The 14,223-nt window shown below is 34.9% G+C and overlaps 1 protein-coding gene across 2 annotated transcripts in view; it reads right to left on the bottom strand.

Annotated features, from left to right (window-relative positions):
• Positions 1-1,151: 1,151 nt before the first annotated feature.
• Positions 1,152-14,223, bottom strand: part of LOC111087559 (slit homolog 3 protein-like) — a 66,843-nt gene continuing 53,771 nt past the window's right edge. The window contains exons 1-2 of one of the 2 annotated variants that reach the window (XM_022394576.1): positions 7,749-7,945; positions 1,152-5,545 (exon numbers count right to left, since the gene is read on the bottom strand). In XM_022394576.1, coding sequence (XP_022250284.1) covers positions 3,749-5,530 — 1,782 coding nt within the window. In that variant the 5' untranslated portion in view covers positions 5,531-5,545; positions 7,749-7,945 and the 3' untranslated portion in view covers positions 1,152-3,748. Of the gene's footprint in view, positions 5,546-7,748; positions 7,946-14,223 lie in introns of those variants that run through there. The other variant, XM_022394577.1, reaches the window with a different exon arrangement.

The following is a 14,223-nucleotide window of genomic DNA, read 5'->3' as shown; positions in this document are numbered from 1 at the left end:
TTAAATGACGTAGCAACACTGATGATGTTAATTTTTAGAAAAAGGATATAACAATGTTGATTATGTTAATAATTAAATGACGTAGCAACACTGATGATGTTAATTTTTAGAAAAAGGATATAACAATGTTGATTATGTTAATAATTAAATGACGTAGCAACACTGATGATGTTAATAAAGAACATAACAATGAACATAACTGAATGTTTCAAACGCAAATGTTGAGAACTTTTAAAATGATTTCTGAATCCTTGTATTTTGTAAGCACTGTATGAAAAAAAAAACACAAAGAAATTAATGTGTGTGTGTGTTTTTTCTTTACATAATGGCTACTTCAATCGCTATATCTTTGGAATTAAAAGAGGTTTTGAAACGTCTTTCAATACATTCATATTGAGTGATGTCAGAAATTCAATAAATGATGGAGACCTTTTTATTGCATCTTGTAAAACTGTTCCAAAGACAAATATGTTTGATATGGAAAGTAAGATTTTACACAGATCGTGGCTTTACAACAAGAAAAGGGGTCTAAACCCTATAAGCAAATGTAATGGAACAAAAGGTTCACAAGGTTCCCCAAGAATCACCATGGTGACAGTTTTAACACACTTGTAGGGGTTAATAAAGAATTGGTACGTGATTATTAGTTGCAATGAATTTCAAAGAAATATCTGATTAAAGAGTTTCATTATTCACGTTCTTCTCCCACAATTGAAACAATTCAAATCCAGAGGATTAAAATACATTTTTTTCTCTATAACTGTTCAATAAGTGCAGGATTTTACGTGGTACATTTCTTGGAAGAAAGTCACAGTTAGCAACAAATCGCACAGTAAATGCGAATGAAATGAGACTTGTAAATAAAACGATATAAAAAATACTAGTTCTTCTTCTTGAAGCACATAAGCTTCTAGATTATTCGTTTAAAAAATTAACTTTTGGTTATTTTATATATTTTCTTGGCTCTAAGTTCCTTTTGATTTATATTTAGAAATTACTAATAAAAACGAAAACAATGATAATTGAAATAGTTTAATATTGAAATTTCAAAACTCTTTTGAGAATTTTAATAAAATACAATCTTCTTTTTCTTCTAGTCTGTTAAAGATATATGGGGAAATTCTATATTAAACATATGTGTGAACAAATTCTATATTAAAAATATGTGGGGGAAATTCTATATTAAACATATGTGTGTGTGAATAATTCTATATTAAAAATATGTGGGGAAAATTCTATATTAAACGTATGTGGGGAAATGTTTGCATCAAACATAAATCTGCTTTCATATGGGTTCCGTTGGGTTTTCCGTTAAAGGAAAATTTTATGTTTAAGGTGGTCACGTCAGTTGTACCAAACTTTATCAAAGTAAGGGCGAGAATAAATACGGACTGCTCATGTTTCCCGGAATTAGGGAATATGTGCACGCTGTTCACTTTATCAATAAAAACTTTCGTCCAAATAAAACGGCCACTAAATGTAGTTTAATGTAAATAGAAATGTCTAAATATCAGAGTTTAGTGATGCTAGAATCAATATATTAACTCCATAACCAGCTCAATATACCTGTGTTAGTAGGTCCCAGGCTAAACTGCTCCTTTTCGGAAATTACTCGGTTTGGAGGAAAACATTTATACAATTCAGAAGCATATTATTTTTATAGCGATACACGGATGGTGGCGCTACATTGAACTCGTATTATTTTCTGCTTAATGGTACTATAAACTCGAGGTGTACAGCTGGGATTCAGCGTGCGGAACTGTAGTGAAGTTTGTGTAAAAAAGGGAAAATCTGGATTAAATTCTCATTGAGATTGGTTTTCTCTCAAAAGTTGTTAAAGATAAGAAACTTTGATCATAAAATCAATAGACAAAATATAATGAAATTAGCTTTGGAATTGCCTCCAAAAATACTGTTAAAAGTGGGAAACCGATGATTCCATGCATTTAACCCCCCGGCCAAAAATCGGGTTTCGATACCTGCGGTGCGCAGAGCACAGATAGCTCTTTGTGTAGTTTTATGCTTAACAACAACAAAACATATTAATCAATAAAGAATTGGTTTCTTACAGTATATAAATACGTTTAGGGAGTTTGTTGTTTAGGTTCAGCATCATTAACCTATAAGTTACATCTTAGCTCTGATCTGTATATTTAGCTTTTTTTGTCAGAAATTGTTAATAATTGCTCTTGCTAAATATAGGTTATAATAAAGAAATAATCGAACTCAGTTTTCTGTATAAAACATGTACATAAAACATGCGAATATGTAAATTAGTTTGCAACAATTTAAAAGACAAGTAGGATAAAAGAGCAGTTCCGATCAAAAACCTTTACTTTTCTATTTCTGCTAAATCCAAGGGCATTTTAATTTGTTTCGTTCTTATATACAAATTGAAATTTATTTCGCCTTTTCTATGTCCCGTTAAATCTTGACTTTTCGATTTGCTATAATTCCAGTTAAAATTTGGCTCTTTCTCATTTTGCCCCCCAGTAGCACAGCGGTATGTCTGCGGACTTACAACGCTAGAAACCGGGTTTCGATACCCGTGGTGGGCAGAGCACAGATAGCCCATTGTGTAGCTTTGTGCATAAATTCAAACAAACAAACAAACAAACTTTCTCATTTTAACGTCCTGATCAATCTTGATTTCATCGTTTGTGTTCCAGTGGATCATGGATTTTCTACATTTATATCTTTTGTTTCAGAATGAGTTATGCGTCATCTCAGTTTTTCACTTTTTAACTCACAATAATACTAAATGTTTTATTCGTTCTAAACTTCGATGATTATTCTTTGACCGTGCCTTTGATCTTTTTTCTCCTAAGTCTCTAGAATTTATGGTTTGTAACTTTCAAACAAACACAATAATCTTGGTAAATATCTAGTAGACGATTTATGGTGTAATGCATTAATACCTATTAACTATTAAATCCAAATAATGTTCTAAATGTTATTACCTTTTAAATACACCAAATAACTATTCCTTATCGGTGTGTTTTGACAGCCTCATCCCATACGTTTACGAGTTGAATAACGTGTCATATGTCGTAGATTATCTAAACCGTGATCAATATTCTAATAAAATATGTAAAATATACATTTGCAGGCTTCCAGGTAAATATACAGGGTTTATGGTGTGAAATTCTAATTTGACCATTTTGGATATTGACATATTAGTTATCAGTGATTGTCCTAATTTAACCAAATATCGTATACTTTCTGATAAAAAAAAAATTAACAATGCTTATATTATACTGCTTTCTCATAACAGTTGCAAACCATTTGATTGTTTTTTTCTCTGTATATTTATACATATATATATATAATACTTTAAAAAAGCGAGCCCAGCCTAGTTAATTCACTTTCATCATCTCATTTACATACCTCCTGATTAAACCAGCTATGACGATGGCAAAACCAGCCCATTTCATAAAACCCCAAAGTGCCTTGCTATTATTAACGATCTGTCGCTATGATCGATGAATATCTTAACAAAAAGCTTTATTTGTACACACACATATCTCACCGTGCCTCACCTAAATGATATGATTACAAGATATCCATCTCTTCAAACTGCACGGTAATAAATAACATTCTTTGTATCCATTATTTTGTTGACTTTTCTGCGAAAATTTATCACAGCTCAGGTGATAATAGTTTTAATTTCCTTTTGGTTTGAGGCACTTTTTGCCAGTTTTTATACAGGATATCAAGTCAAAGCGTATACCCAGACAACGACATGCCCTCAGGTAATACGATTTTTTGACTTACTAGGGTAATCGTCACTTGATTCTTCGATTTTATCAAGCGTAGCGATAAATCTTAGCGATTTTTCATCTTTGTGGCCGCCATTTATATCACCCACCAAAGTGGCGCCATACAAATAATTGTCATTTCTTTCTTCTTCATGCGTGTAATAAACTGCACCTCGTCTTTTATAAATAAGAATGAAAGTTATGATAACCAGCAATAAAATAACCAGAAAGGTTACAGCTATAATGATTCCAATCTGGGATCCAGAGTTGAAGATTCGGGATTGACTTTTTGGTCCCCCACATGGCGGAACTTCACTTACACGTAAAGATCGAACCTCTCTAAAAGCTAGCCTTTCGGGATGAACACATGTGAAACAGGACTGGTCCCTCCGACAGACCTTTCTGTTTCCTAGGGAACTGTTGAGCCACTTAAGAGTGGGAAGAATGTGGCACTGTTCGCAAGTCCACGGATTTGAATGAAGCGGAACGTTAGAGAGTCTGGTCATGTTGGTGAATTGGTCTAACAATTGTGGTTGTAGTCCTAAAAACAGATTACCAGACAAATTCAGCTCTTCCAGTTTACTCAAAGGTCGGAGAATTTCAGGATCAAGAGTGGATAGCTCATTCTGTGATAGATCAAGAACACGCAGGTCTCTGTTAGTGAGGAAAATCTGGGGCGGGAGTGTGGTGAGAGCTAGTCCCGAGAGCGAAAGTCGTCTGAGGCGATGGAGAGGCTGGATGACGCTTGCTACTGTATTGACAGCCACGTTGTTGAATCCAATGTCTAGCACTTGAAGACTGAACGTTACTTCTTTCAAAATGTTACTTTTTAAAGAGGCAAACTGGTTTCTGGAAATATTAAGGCTCTTGATGCTGGCGTTACAAAAGGCACACGCATCTAAACTCACTATCTGGTTCCTAGATAGACCCAGATAATCAAAGTAATGTCCGTTGAATGCCTTGTCAACAATAACGCTCATCTCATTTCCGTCTAGATAGAGCATGCGCAGTTTTTTCAAATGACGGAACTCTTCGGGAGCGAAGTAATTAAAGAAATTATCTCTTAAGTCTAACTCCTCCAAATTTGGTAAATGCTGGTAAATCAAAGAATGAAGACGAGATAGTTGGCAATTGGCTAGACTTAAGCTTTTCAAAGGTCGTAGGTCTTTAAGATTCTCTGGATCAATGTCTCCTAGGGGGTTGCTACTCAAGTCTAGGCGTTCCAGCTTTTTCAACATGTAGAAGATTCTTGGAACTAGACGTTTGAGCTGATTTCTTGCCAGTGACAGCGTGGTGAGGTTGGAGAGAAAACGGAATGGTGCCGAAGGAGTAGCACTGATGACATTGTCACTCAGGTCTAAAACTTCAAGGTTGGTAAGTCCGTTGAAATCGAAATCATGCAGTTGACTGATGTTGTTATGACTTAGGCTCAAAACCCGCAGGTTTGTGCCGGGCCAGAAAGAACTGTGTCCAATAGCAGGAACATATGAATGCATGATATAAACTTCCTCTAAGGCTGTGAAATCCAGAAATATTCGACCGATGGTCAAGTAGTTCGGATTACTCGGAGGAGCTGTCACCAGAAAAATTTGTGTGTCAGTATCCATGTTATTGGTGGGGATTTCTGTTATTCCTCCTTTATCACATATCACAGTCTTCCGTCCCCGTTGTCTCTCACAACTACAAGATTCTGGACATCTACCAGAGACCTGGAAAATTACGGCCAATAACACTCCAACCGATACTAAAAACGTTTGTCCTCCCATGAGCATCTTCTAGCCTTTTATCTGAAACGAAATGGAAATGTGATTAACTACATGGCCAGTTTAGACTGAAACGAAATGGAAATGTTATTAACTACATGGCCAGTTTAGACTGAAACGAAATGGAAATGTGATTAACTACATGGCCAGTTTAGACTGAAACGAAATGGAAATGTGATTAACTACATAGCCAGTTTAGACTGAAACGAAATGGAAATGTGATTAACTACATAGCCAGTTTAGACTGAAACGAAATGGAAATGTGATTAACTACATAGCCAGTCTAGATCTTGAACAAAAAGGTGAGCAGAACTACATCAAATATAGCTTTTGTATCATGAACTGTGAAGCTTTTATTACATAAAAGGAATGTGTTGTTAAACTTTAGTTACAAAGCAAAGATGGATATGCAACGAAGTTCACTTTTGTAATATGTATTTTTTGTAATAATGAATGTCTGATAGACCAGAAAAACGAAAAAATAAATAAAATAAAAGAATATCTACAATTGTTAGTCGTTAGGTGTTGCTGTATTAAGATTCGTGCGTCTCAGATCAATACTACAGTTTCTAGTTGTTACGTGTTTCTGTATTAAGAAGCGTGGTTTTCAGATCATGGCTGCAGTTTCTAGTTGTTAGGTGTTTCTGTATTAAGAAGCGTGGTTTTCAGATCATGGATGCAGTTTCTAGTTGTTAGGTGTTGCTGTATTAAGATTCGTGCGTCTCAGATCAATACTACAGTTTCTAGTTGTTAGGTGTTTCTGTATTAAGATTCGTGCGTCTCAGATCAATACTACAGTTTCTAGTTGTTAGGTGTTTCTGTATTAAGAAGCGTGGTTTTCAGATCATGGCTACAGTTTCTAGTTGTTAGGTGTTTCTGTATTAAGAAGCGTGGTTTTCAGATCACGACTACAGTTTCTAGTTGTTAGGTGTTTCTGTATTAAGCAACGAGGTTTTCAGATCATGACTGCTGTTTCTAGTTGTTAGGTGTTCCTGTATTGAAGTGTGGTCTTTCATATCACAACTACATTTTCTAGGATTTTATGTATGTGAATATCATCAGATTTCAGGTCGTAATAAATCTAAGTAATAGGAGGTTTTAATGTTTTATCACTTCGTTTTCTTGTTTGATGATGTATTACTTTACTCTTTTATGATTTTTTAGGCCAGAAGTAAATGTTTCTATTTATGGTAAAGCTATTGAGGCTATCTGCCGTCGTTCATAATTTTAAATACTTACCAGAGGGAGCTAGTTAGCAGCAAACCTACTACCCACCATTGACGATAAGGGATTGACACCACTCTTATAACGCACCTACAGCTTAAAGTGCGAGGAACATTTTGTGGTATCACACGGATTCAAATCAGGCTTCCCAGTCTCGGAAACCAGAGATCCACCACAGAAACAAACTGCCTTCAGAGCGCTACCATAGGACCAAATCGCCTTCACAGCTCTACCACAGGACCAAATCGCCTCCAGAGTACTACCACAGGACCAAATTACCTCCATAGTTCTACCACAGAACCAACCTGCTACTCCCAAAACTAAGTAAAGAGTATAGAAAACCTAGTGCCACTGCCAAAAACATCAACACATATAATCACATCTATAGCTCACCTAGTTACACCCCAGCATTTGTCTCTTTAAAATAATCACATCTATAGGAACTATAGCTCACCTAGTTACACCCCAGTATTTGTCTGTTTAAAATAACCACATTTATAGGAACTATAGCTCACCTAGTTACACCCCATTATTTGTCTCTTTAAAATAATCACATCTATAGGAACTATAGCTCACCTAGTTTCACCCCTGTATTTGTCTGTTTAAAATAACCACATTTATAGGAACCATAGCTCACCTAGTTACACCCCAGTATTTGTCTGTTTAAAATAATCACATTTATAGGAACTATAGATCACCTAGTTTCACCCCTGTATTTGTCTCTTTAAAATAATCACATCTATAGGAACTATAGCTCACCTAGTTACACCCCAGTATTTGTCTATTTAAAATAATCACATCTATAGGAACTATAGCTCACCTAGTTACACCCCAGTATTTGTCTATTTAAAATAATCACATCTATAGGAAATATAGCTCACCTAGTTTCACCCCTGTATTTGTCTCTTTAAAATAATCACATCTATAGGAACTATAGCTCACCTAGTTACACCCCAGTATTTGTCTAATTAAAATAATCACATCTATAGGAAATATAGCTCACCTAGTTACACCCCTGTATTTGTCTGTTTAAAAGCACGGAATCAATAAACACTATGTTTCGATGTCGTACGTCTTGCAGATCATTTCTTGAGCTTCTCACGCTTCATATATATATAAAAGGGAATTACACTTGCTACTTAAAACTTTTGACTGTGAAAAAATAACATAAAACCAATTTTCTAAGCACGTAAGCTAAGTTTTCTGTTTGTTCCAACGGTACAAATATTTCAACTTAGCAGCAATAGCAACTGACATATACTTGATGACGATCATATGTAAGTTATTTTGAGAGTGGCCTTGACTGGTAATCTCCTTGTAGAGGATGGCTGCTTCGCAAGTATGCTTAGGGCTCGTTCTAGAGCTATAACGTTTTCGAAATCAGCTTCGTCGCCAAGACGATTGATACTTAAAGCTCGTTACTCAACAATCTATGGCGTGTTATCACGTCATGTGCCAGCACGAGCAGCCCTCATCACGCGCAGAGTTTTCGAAAAATTGATTCACAATTTCTAAAACTTGTCTGCAAAACCCAGAGGGAAAATACAGAGAGTGCTGACGGTAATTTTCATCTTGAAATTTACCACGTAAATGACTTTTATGTCTTTCAGTTGGTTTCAACGACTCTAGTAGATATCAAACACCATTAACAGTCACAAGTTTCGAGAAATCAATTTCTTTAAACTGTCAAAAGAATCCATAATAGAGCCTGATGTCTTAAAGTCCTCGTCTTCAGTATTGTTTCTACATCATCAAATACTGACGAAATGAATTTGTGCCTATGAATATTTTAATGTGGCAGTACTCATGGATAAGAAACTAAGTACAAAAAGAATGTTCTCCTCAAATCTAGATTTTCATTCACATTGCAAGAAGAAATATGCGAATTCATATACACACAGCTTATGTGTTCCTTAGTCACCATATTCACGTGTATGGAATTGAATATGTTTAAGTATATTTGTATACCTAATTCTTGTTTGTTTGTTCCTTGTTTAGAAGTGTGATATTACTTATTTATTTTTTGTTATTTCAGGAAATATTTCGTCATTTCTCTGAAATTATATAAGTTGTGAGAGGATATATGTACCAGATTAATAAAAAAATAAATTAATGCTATTAATTATCAATAAAAAAGATAGTTATACAAATAATAGATTATTGAAAGTTAGTATTCGTAATTTAATAACAGAAGAATACTAACTTATTGGAATGAATTTTGATCATTTTTCTTGTATCTTTATCCACTTTTCTTAGACATCAAATTGACATAATTACAAGCCTAGAAACAGATATCCAGGTGGAATTCGTTAGCGTTTCCTTTCGTTTTGTAATCATCTGTGGTTACGTCAGAGTACACTCATACTTCTTAAAGAAGAGAATGGTTAAGGAACCCAACAAAGCAGAGGATTTAGCTAGAGAAGATACAGTCTGCTGCTAAGCTTTTTCTGCTATCGGAAGAGATTAAGAAGAAACACGTGGGGCTTTGAGTCTAACCCTAGCTTATCGTCTATTTTCAGCTACCGTCGGCTTCCTCGTGGGAACATTCTGCTAACATGATAAATCACAACACCGCCGCACTGTGGAGCCCGTTTTAATAGCGTTAGAAAATAACGTTCATAGAACGTTATCACAGTGAGTAGCCTCGAGCAGAGCCATAAGCTACCAAGTTTACTTTGTGTTTTAACGTGTCGCTGTGCGTAGCGAAAGTTTCTTTGTTTTGTCAGAATATTTCTTTTTTACTGGAATATTATTTAAAAAATCGCCATAATGTCACAGCTTTCATCTCACTTAACCCTCTTCTCCAATGTTTAAATATCTCTTGTAATTCTGTCATACACACACTTTTATTGAAGAAGTCGATGTTTCAAAACGTTTTTTATCCTTTACAGCAAGACCAGTTATTAAAGAATGTTATTCGAGGAAAAATAACATATTTTTAGAGTTCTCGAATTTCATTCCAAAAGCAATTGTTAGAGAATAGTTTTTAAGAAGCTCAAATTACATAACTTTTTTTTTACCGTTTGCAGTTTAACTTTACGAAATAGTTCATACGTAATATATATTTTTAATTTCAAAAGTTATTATTTATTTTTTTAATTCATATCTATTACACTTCAAGTTTACTTGCACAACGATTGTTCAAAACGATTTCTAAACATTTCGTCTATAAGAATTATTTTATCGTTGTTTTTTTATTAACTTTTTAGAATAGTTATTCAAGGACGACTTTTTGGAAGATATTAGATATAATGTATTTCTATTCTTCTTTCTTGAATTGCAATAAGGAAATTATTGAACTATAACATATACCCGGGCTATCAAATGATATCTTTAGTTTATAAGCCAATTTCGACATTCCATGCGGTGACCGCAAGGGGTCTTAAGGTATATACCTAGAAAGTTCTGTTATTTATTCGAATTACTAAAGCACAACTGTTAATATAATTGTTATATCCGTATCATATTGCTTACAAATGTTATTCAATAATAAGTTTCCAATGCAAGCAGATTAGTAAATATCTTTATTTTCCAAGTGTAAAAAATAGGGGCATTATGGAGTTCTTAAACACGCTGCAGAGAATAAATTGTACTTTATAAGAACGATTTGTTAAAGCAGTGACGTGGCACCACTAATGCGAACTGTGGCATACGGGAGACATGTTTAGAACGCACACATATACACTTATTTGATTCCCGAAAAATTCCTGATCGTTCGACAGTATGATTCCACCACAAGTAAACTGTGGTTGGATGATACATCACAGCCTTGTATAAGGGAGTAAATTCGTCCACCGAGATTGTTAAGGATGAAGAGCTGGAGAACAAAATACTACGAAGAAAGTAACCTATAGTGTTCATTGGAATAACAAACAATCCCTGCTGACCACTTAACAGCCAAGTCTACCGATGTAGCTCCAAATGGGTCGCTGTATTTTTAGATCTGCTTAAAATGTTGGTAGCCGACATTCACGTAAAATGGACGATCTGTGGAAGGTTTGTCAAAATGTGTGGTCTAAAACTGTCCTTGCCGTCTATAGTAGAAGCTTGTTATAATATAAAATGTGGTCTCCGGAGAAAATGCATAATCAAGGTCGTCAGACTGAGTGCGATTAACAATGAGGAAAGTAGTTGCACGTGCAGCAAGAGACATAGAACATTGTTCTTATAAATGTCGGTTGAAACCTTTACTGTTATTTAACACCTAATTGAAGAAGAGCTGAAAATATCGACACATACTTGTGTGTTTGTTAATAGTATAACGACTCAAAACAAAATGGAGTAAGCTAGAAATTTTCTTTTTCAAATTATGATCACTGTTTGAATCCAGTGACTGTAGGTATCCAGTTTTCTGTTCGGCATTAGTGTGTATGTTGAATTTCGCACAAAGCTACACCAGGGCTATATGCGCTAGCCGTCCGTAATTTAGTGGTGTAAGATTAGAGGGAAGGCAGCTAGTCATCACCACCCACCGCCAACTCTTGGGCTACTCTTTTACCAACGAATAGTGGGATTGACCGTAACATTATAACGCCCCCACGGCTGAAAGGGCGAGCATGTTTGGTGGGACGGGATGATTTTTACATTTTTTTGCTATAATACGTTATGGTCATATGAAAGATACAGGGAATTTTATTACGGAATAAAAAAACTAATCGTTCATTGTAAATTAATTGACCATACTTTTCAATAACAGACGAGGCCCGACATGGCAATCTGAGAGTCGCGGGTTCGAATCGTTTTAGAAACTGCCCTTAAGTAATCGTCATAAAATGTATGAGATGCGAAATGACACAAAAATGTAGAAAAATAGTTTCATTTCAGCTTACTTTCAAGATCGTATCTTACTTATATTTGCAAGAAGAAATAAAAAATATGCCGTTTTCTAGCACGTTTATAGCACGTGATGGAAATTACGGGTATTTATTGTAAAGAAATGGGACATAATAAAAAGGTTTCTGCTTGGTCAGGTCGAGTAAAACTTCTAAATGGGACTGAACATCTTTCAACATAAATTTACTTTCAGAAGAAAGAAGTATCAAAGTAGCACATTTAGTCAATCTCTTCGAAAGAGAATAGTTTAAGAATTCCAGTAAAAGATGTATAGGAAACATAAGTTAATCTATTGGAATACTGTTTTAAACACGTATAACGTCAAACATTTCAACCAGCGCTCTCAAAACAATTGTAAGTAATCTCATCAAAAGAAAGACAAAAAAGTATATAATTGTGCGAATGTGTGTCTTCAAGTTAAAATATAACGTCGTGAATCTTCTGCTTCCATTACGACTCCTTTCGAAGACTCGCATACAAATAAGACATGGATGTTCTTTTGTTCATTCAAAGACCGTAAACCTGATAAATTATGCCACGATCGTTCATCGTCACGTGGGTTATGGCGCTCAGTTGGTAACTCTGAATTTACGGGCAGTTGCACTATAACGCAGTAAAGTACATGTTACACTACTACCTATATATAATATAGTTTAAAATCATAGGCACTGTTAGTGCGAATTTCAAGTTCATATCTATTACCTTTCTTAAAATGATGTTAGAAAATTGAGATACATTCTATTTTAAACATTTTACGGTGTCGTTAGGTTTATCTAAAACAGTCATGATGTTCTTTATTGGAACCTTTTTCAATTTGAAGGGAACATTACAATTTTAGTTGTTTTTTTTACAACACTAGTCATCTTTGATCTAGGCATCCCTCTTCTTCATACAGGTAAATGGCCGTTATGAAGACCAAAGTGTGAACTTTGGGAGATAAATTTTACTTATCACTCCAATGATTCAGTTGTAATAACTTAATCATTTTTAGTTTTATGGTGTATCATTAAGAGTAACTACCTTTCCACAGTGCCATTCGAACCTATAATTCGTAGAGATTCTCAGGAATCGAGCGCTACGCCAAATTACATAAAAGTACTCGATCGTACCAGATACGCTGTATCGTATCTTTTTTGCTACTCTCTGCCGTAAGTTTCTGCTTAAGTTGAGTTGGTATATCCATTGAGTTAACATGATTTATCATCCACTTTTTTGTCTTCTTTGTTCTTTTAATTTCTCTAGATCTGAATAATGGCTCGTCATGGGGCTCAAAATATTATCAGTAAGAAAGAAAAAAGAGACAGAAGGAATTCAATAAAATCGGAGTTAAAAAAATATGTCAATAAAAAATATATAGAAGGAGTCCAATAAAACCGGAGTTAATAAATTGTGTCAATAAAAAATATATAGAAGGAGTCCAATAAAACCGGAGTTAATAAATTTTGTCTTGGCATTGACAAAACAGAACAATCATTACAGGGTGACACAAAATTCTCACACCACAAGTCTTGTGACTACAGCTGTTAAGAATGTGCACCACTGATATGACGTCACATGGTCACAACAGGATCACTTGCAAGGTTAATGACATCCCAACCGATTACTTGACAATAGGAAAATATACAGCTAATTAAACACGAACATGGTGACTCAGTGGTATGTCCCACAGCTTACAACACTAAAATTTGAGGGTCGATACCCGTGGTGGGCAGACCACAGACAGCTCATTGTGCAGCTTTATGGTTAATAATAAACAAAGAAACGAACATGTAAAGAGAAATCATTGTAAGGATGAGACATAAAAAACATAATTTTTGGTATATGACTTTTTCATCATCCGGTAGTAGATAAACACGTTAGGAACCCGATTAGTAAAGATACATATATTTTAGTAATTAATCAATAGTTTTGAATTTTACCATGAGACCATTATAGTAAGTTTAATTTACATAATTATATTCTAAATATGAAACAAGAAATCCAAAATAAAGTGTGTTATTATATGGGGGACGTCACTATAAAATATATCACACATTCGTCCTGAGTCATGCAGCTGTACGAGCCGCATGTGTATTGTCGCGTGACAGTATTCTAAACCTAAAATTAAGGGAGGAACCATTACTAGTTTTGTCTCTTGTATCCATTAGTGAGGAGCTCCTATACACTATTGCAGCAGAAAGAAATACAACGAATGAGAACTCTTACTGTTGATATCATACTTAGCAATGAACTGTCTTAAATTTTCAACTGATATACTAGCGAAAAGAGCTAGTCAACCGTAGCCCACCGCCAACTTTTGGGATACGTTTGCTTTACTGAATATTGTGATTGGGCAATAGCTCTTATAGCTTAACTACGCTCCGAAGTGTAAGCGCATTTTATTTAGGGCAATGGGACGCAAACCATGAATCCGGGATTCATAGTCCGGGCACCGTAATAACTTGGACACTCTCGGCCTAATTATCTGGTTGAAATCTGTGTTATTTGAACGGTTTAGTGTTATAAAGATAGTAAACTGTACCTAAACTGAGCACAGGAGAAATATGTTAAAAACCCTGCGCTATTGAAGCGTCATGCAGTAGATTAAAAAGCAGGCATAATTAGATAGATAGCTGGATAAATCGAGTATTTATTAATTAATCTAG

The sequence above is a fragment of the Limulus polyphemus genome, unplaced genomic scaffold (genome assembly GCF_000517525.1).
Source record: "Limulus polyphemus unplaced genomic scaffold, Limulus_polyphemus-2.1.2 Scaffold2296, whole genome shotgun sequence".
Taxonomy (NCBI): Eukaryota; Metazoa; Arthropoda; class Merostomata; order Xiphosura; family Limulidae; genus Limulus; species Limulus polyphemus.
This window is presented reverse-complemented; position numbering and strand designations above follow the sequence as displayed.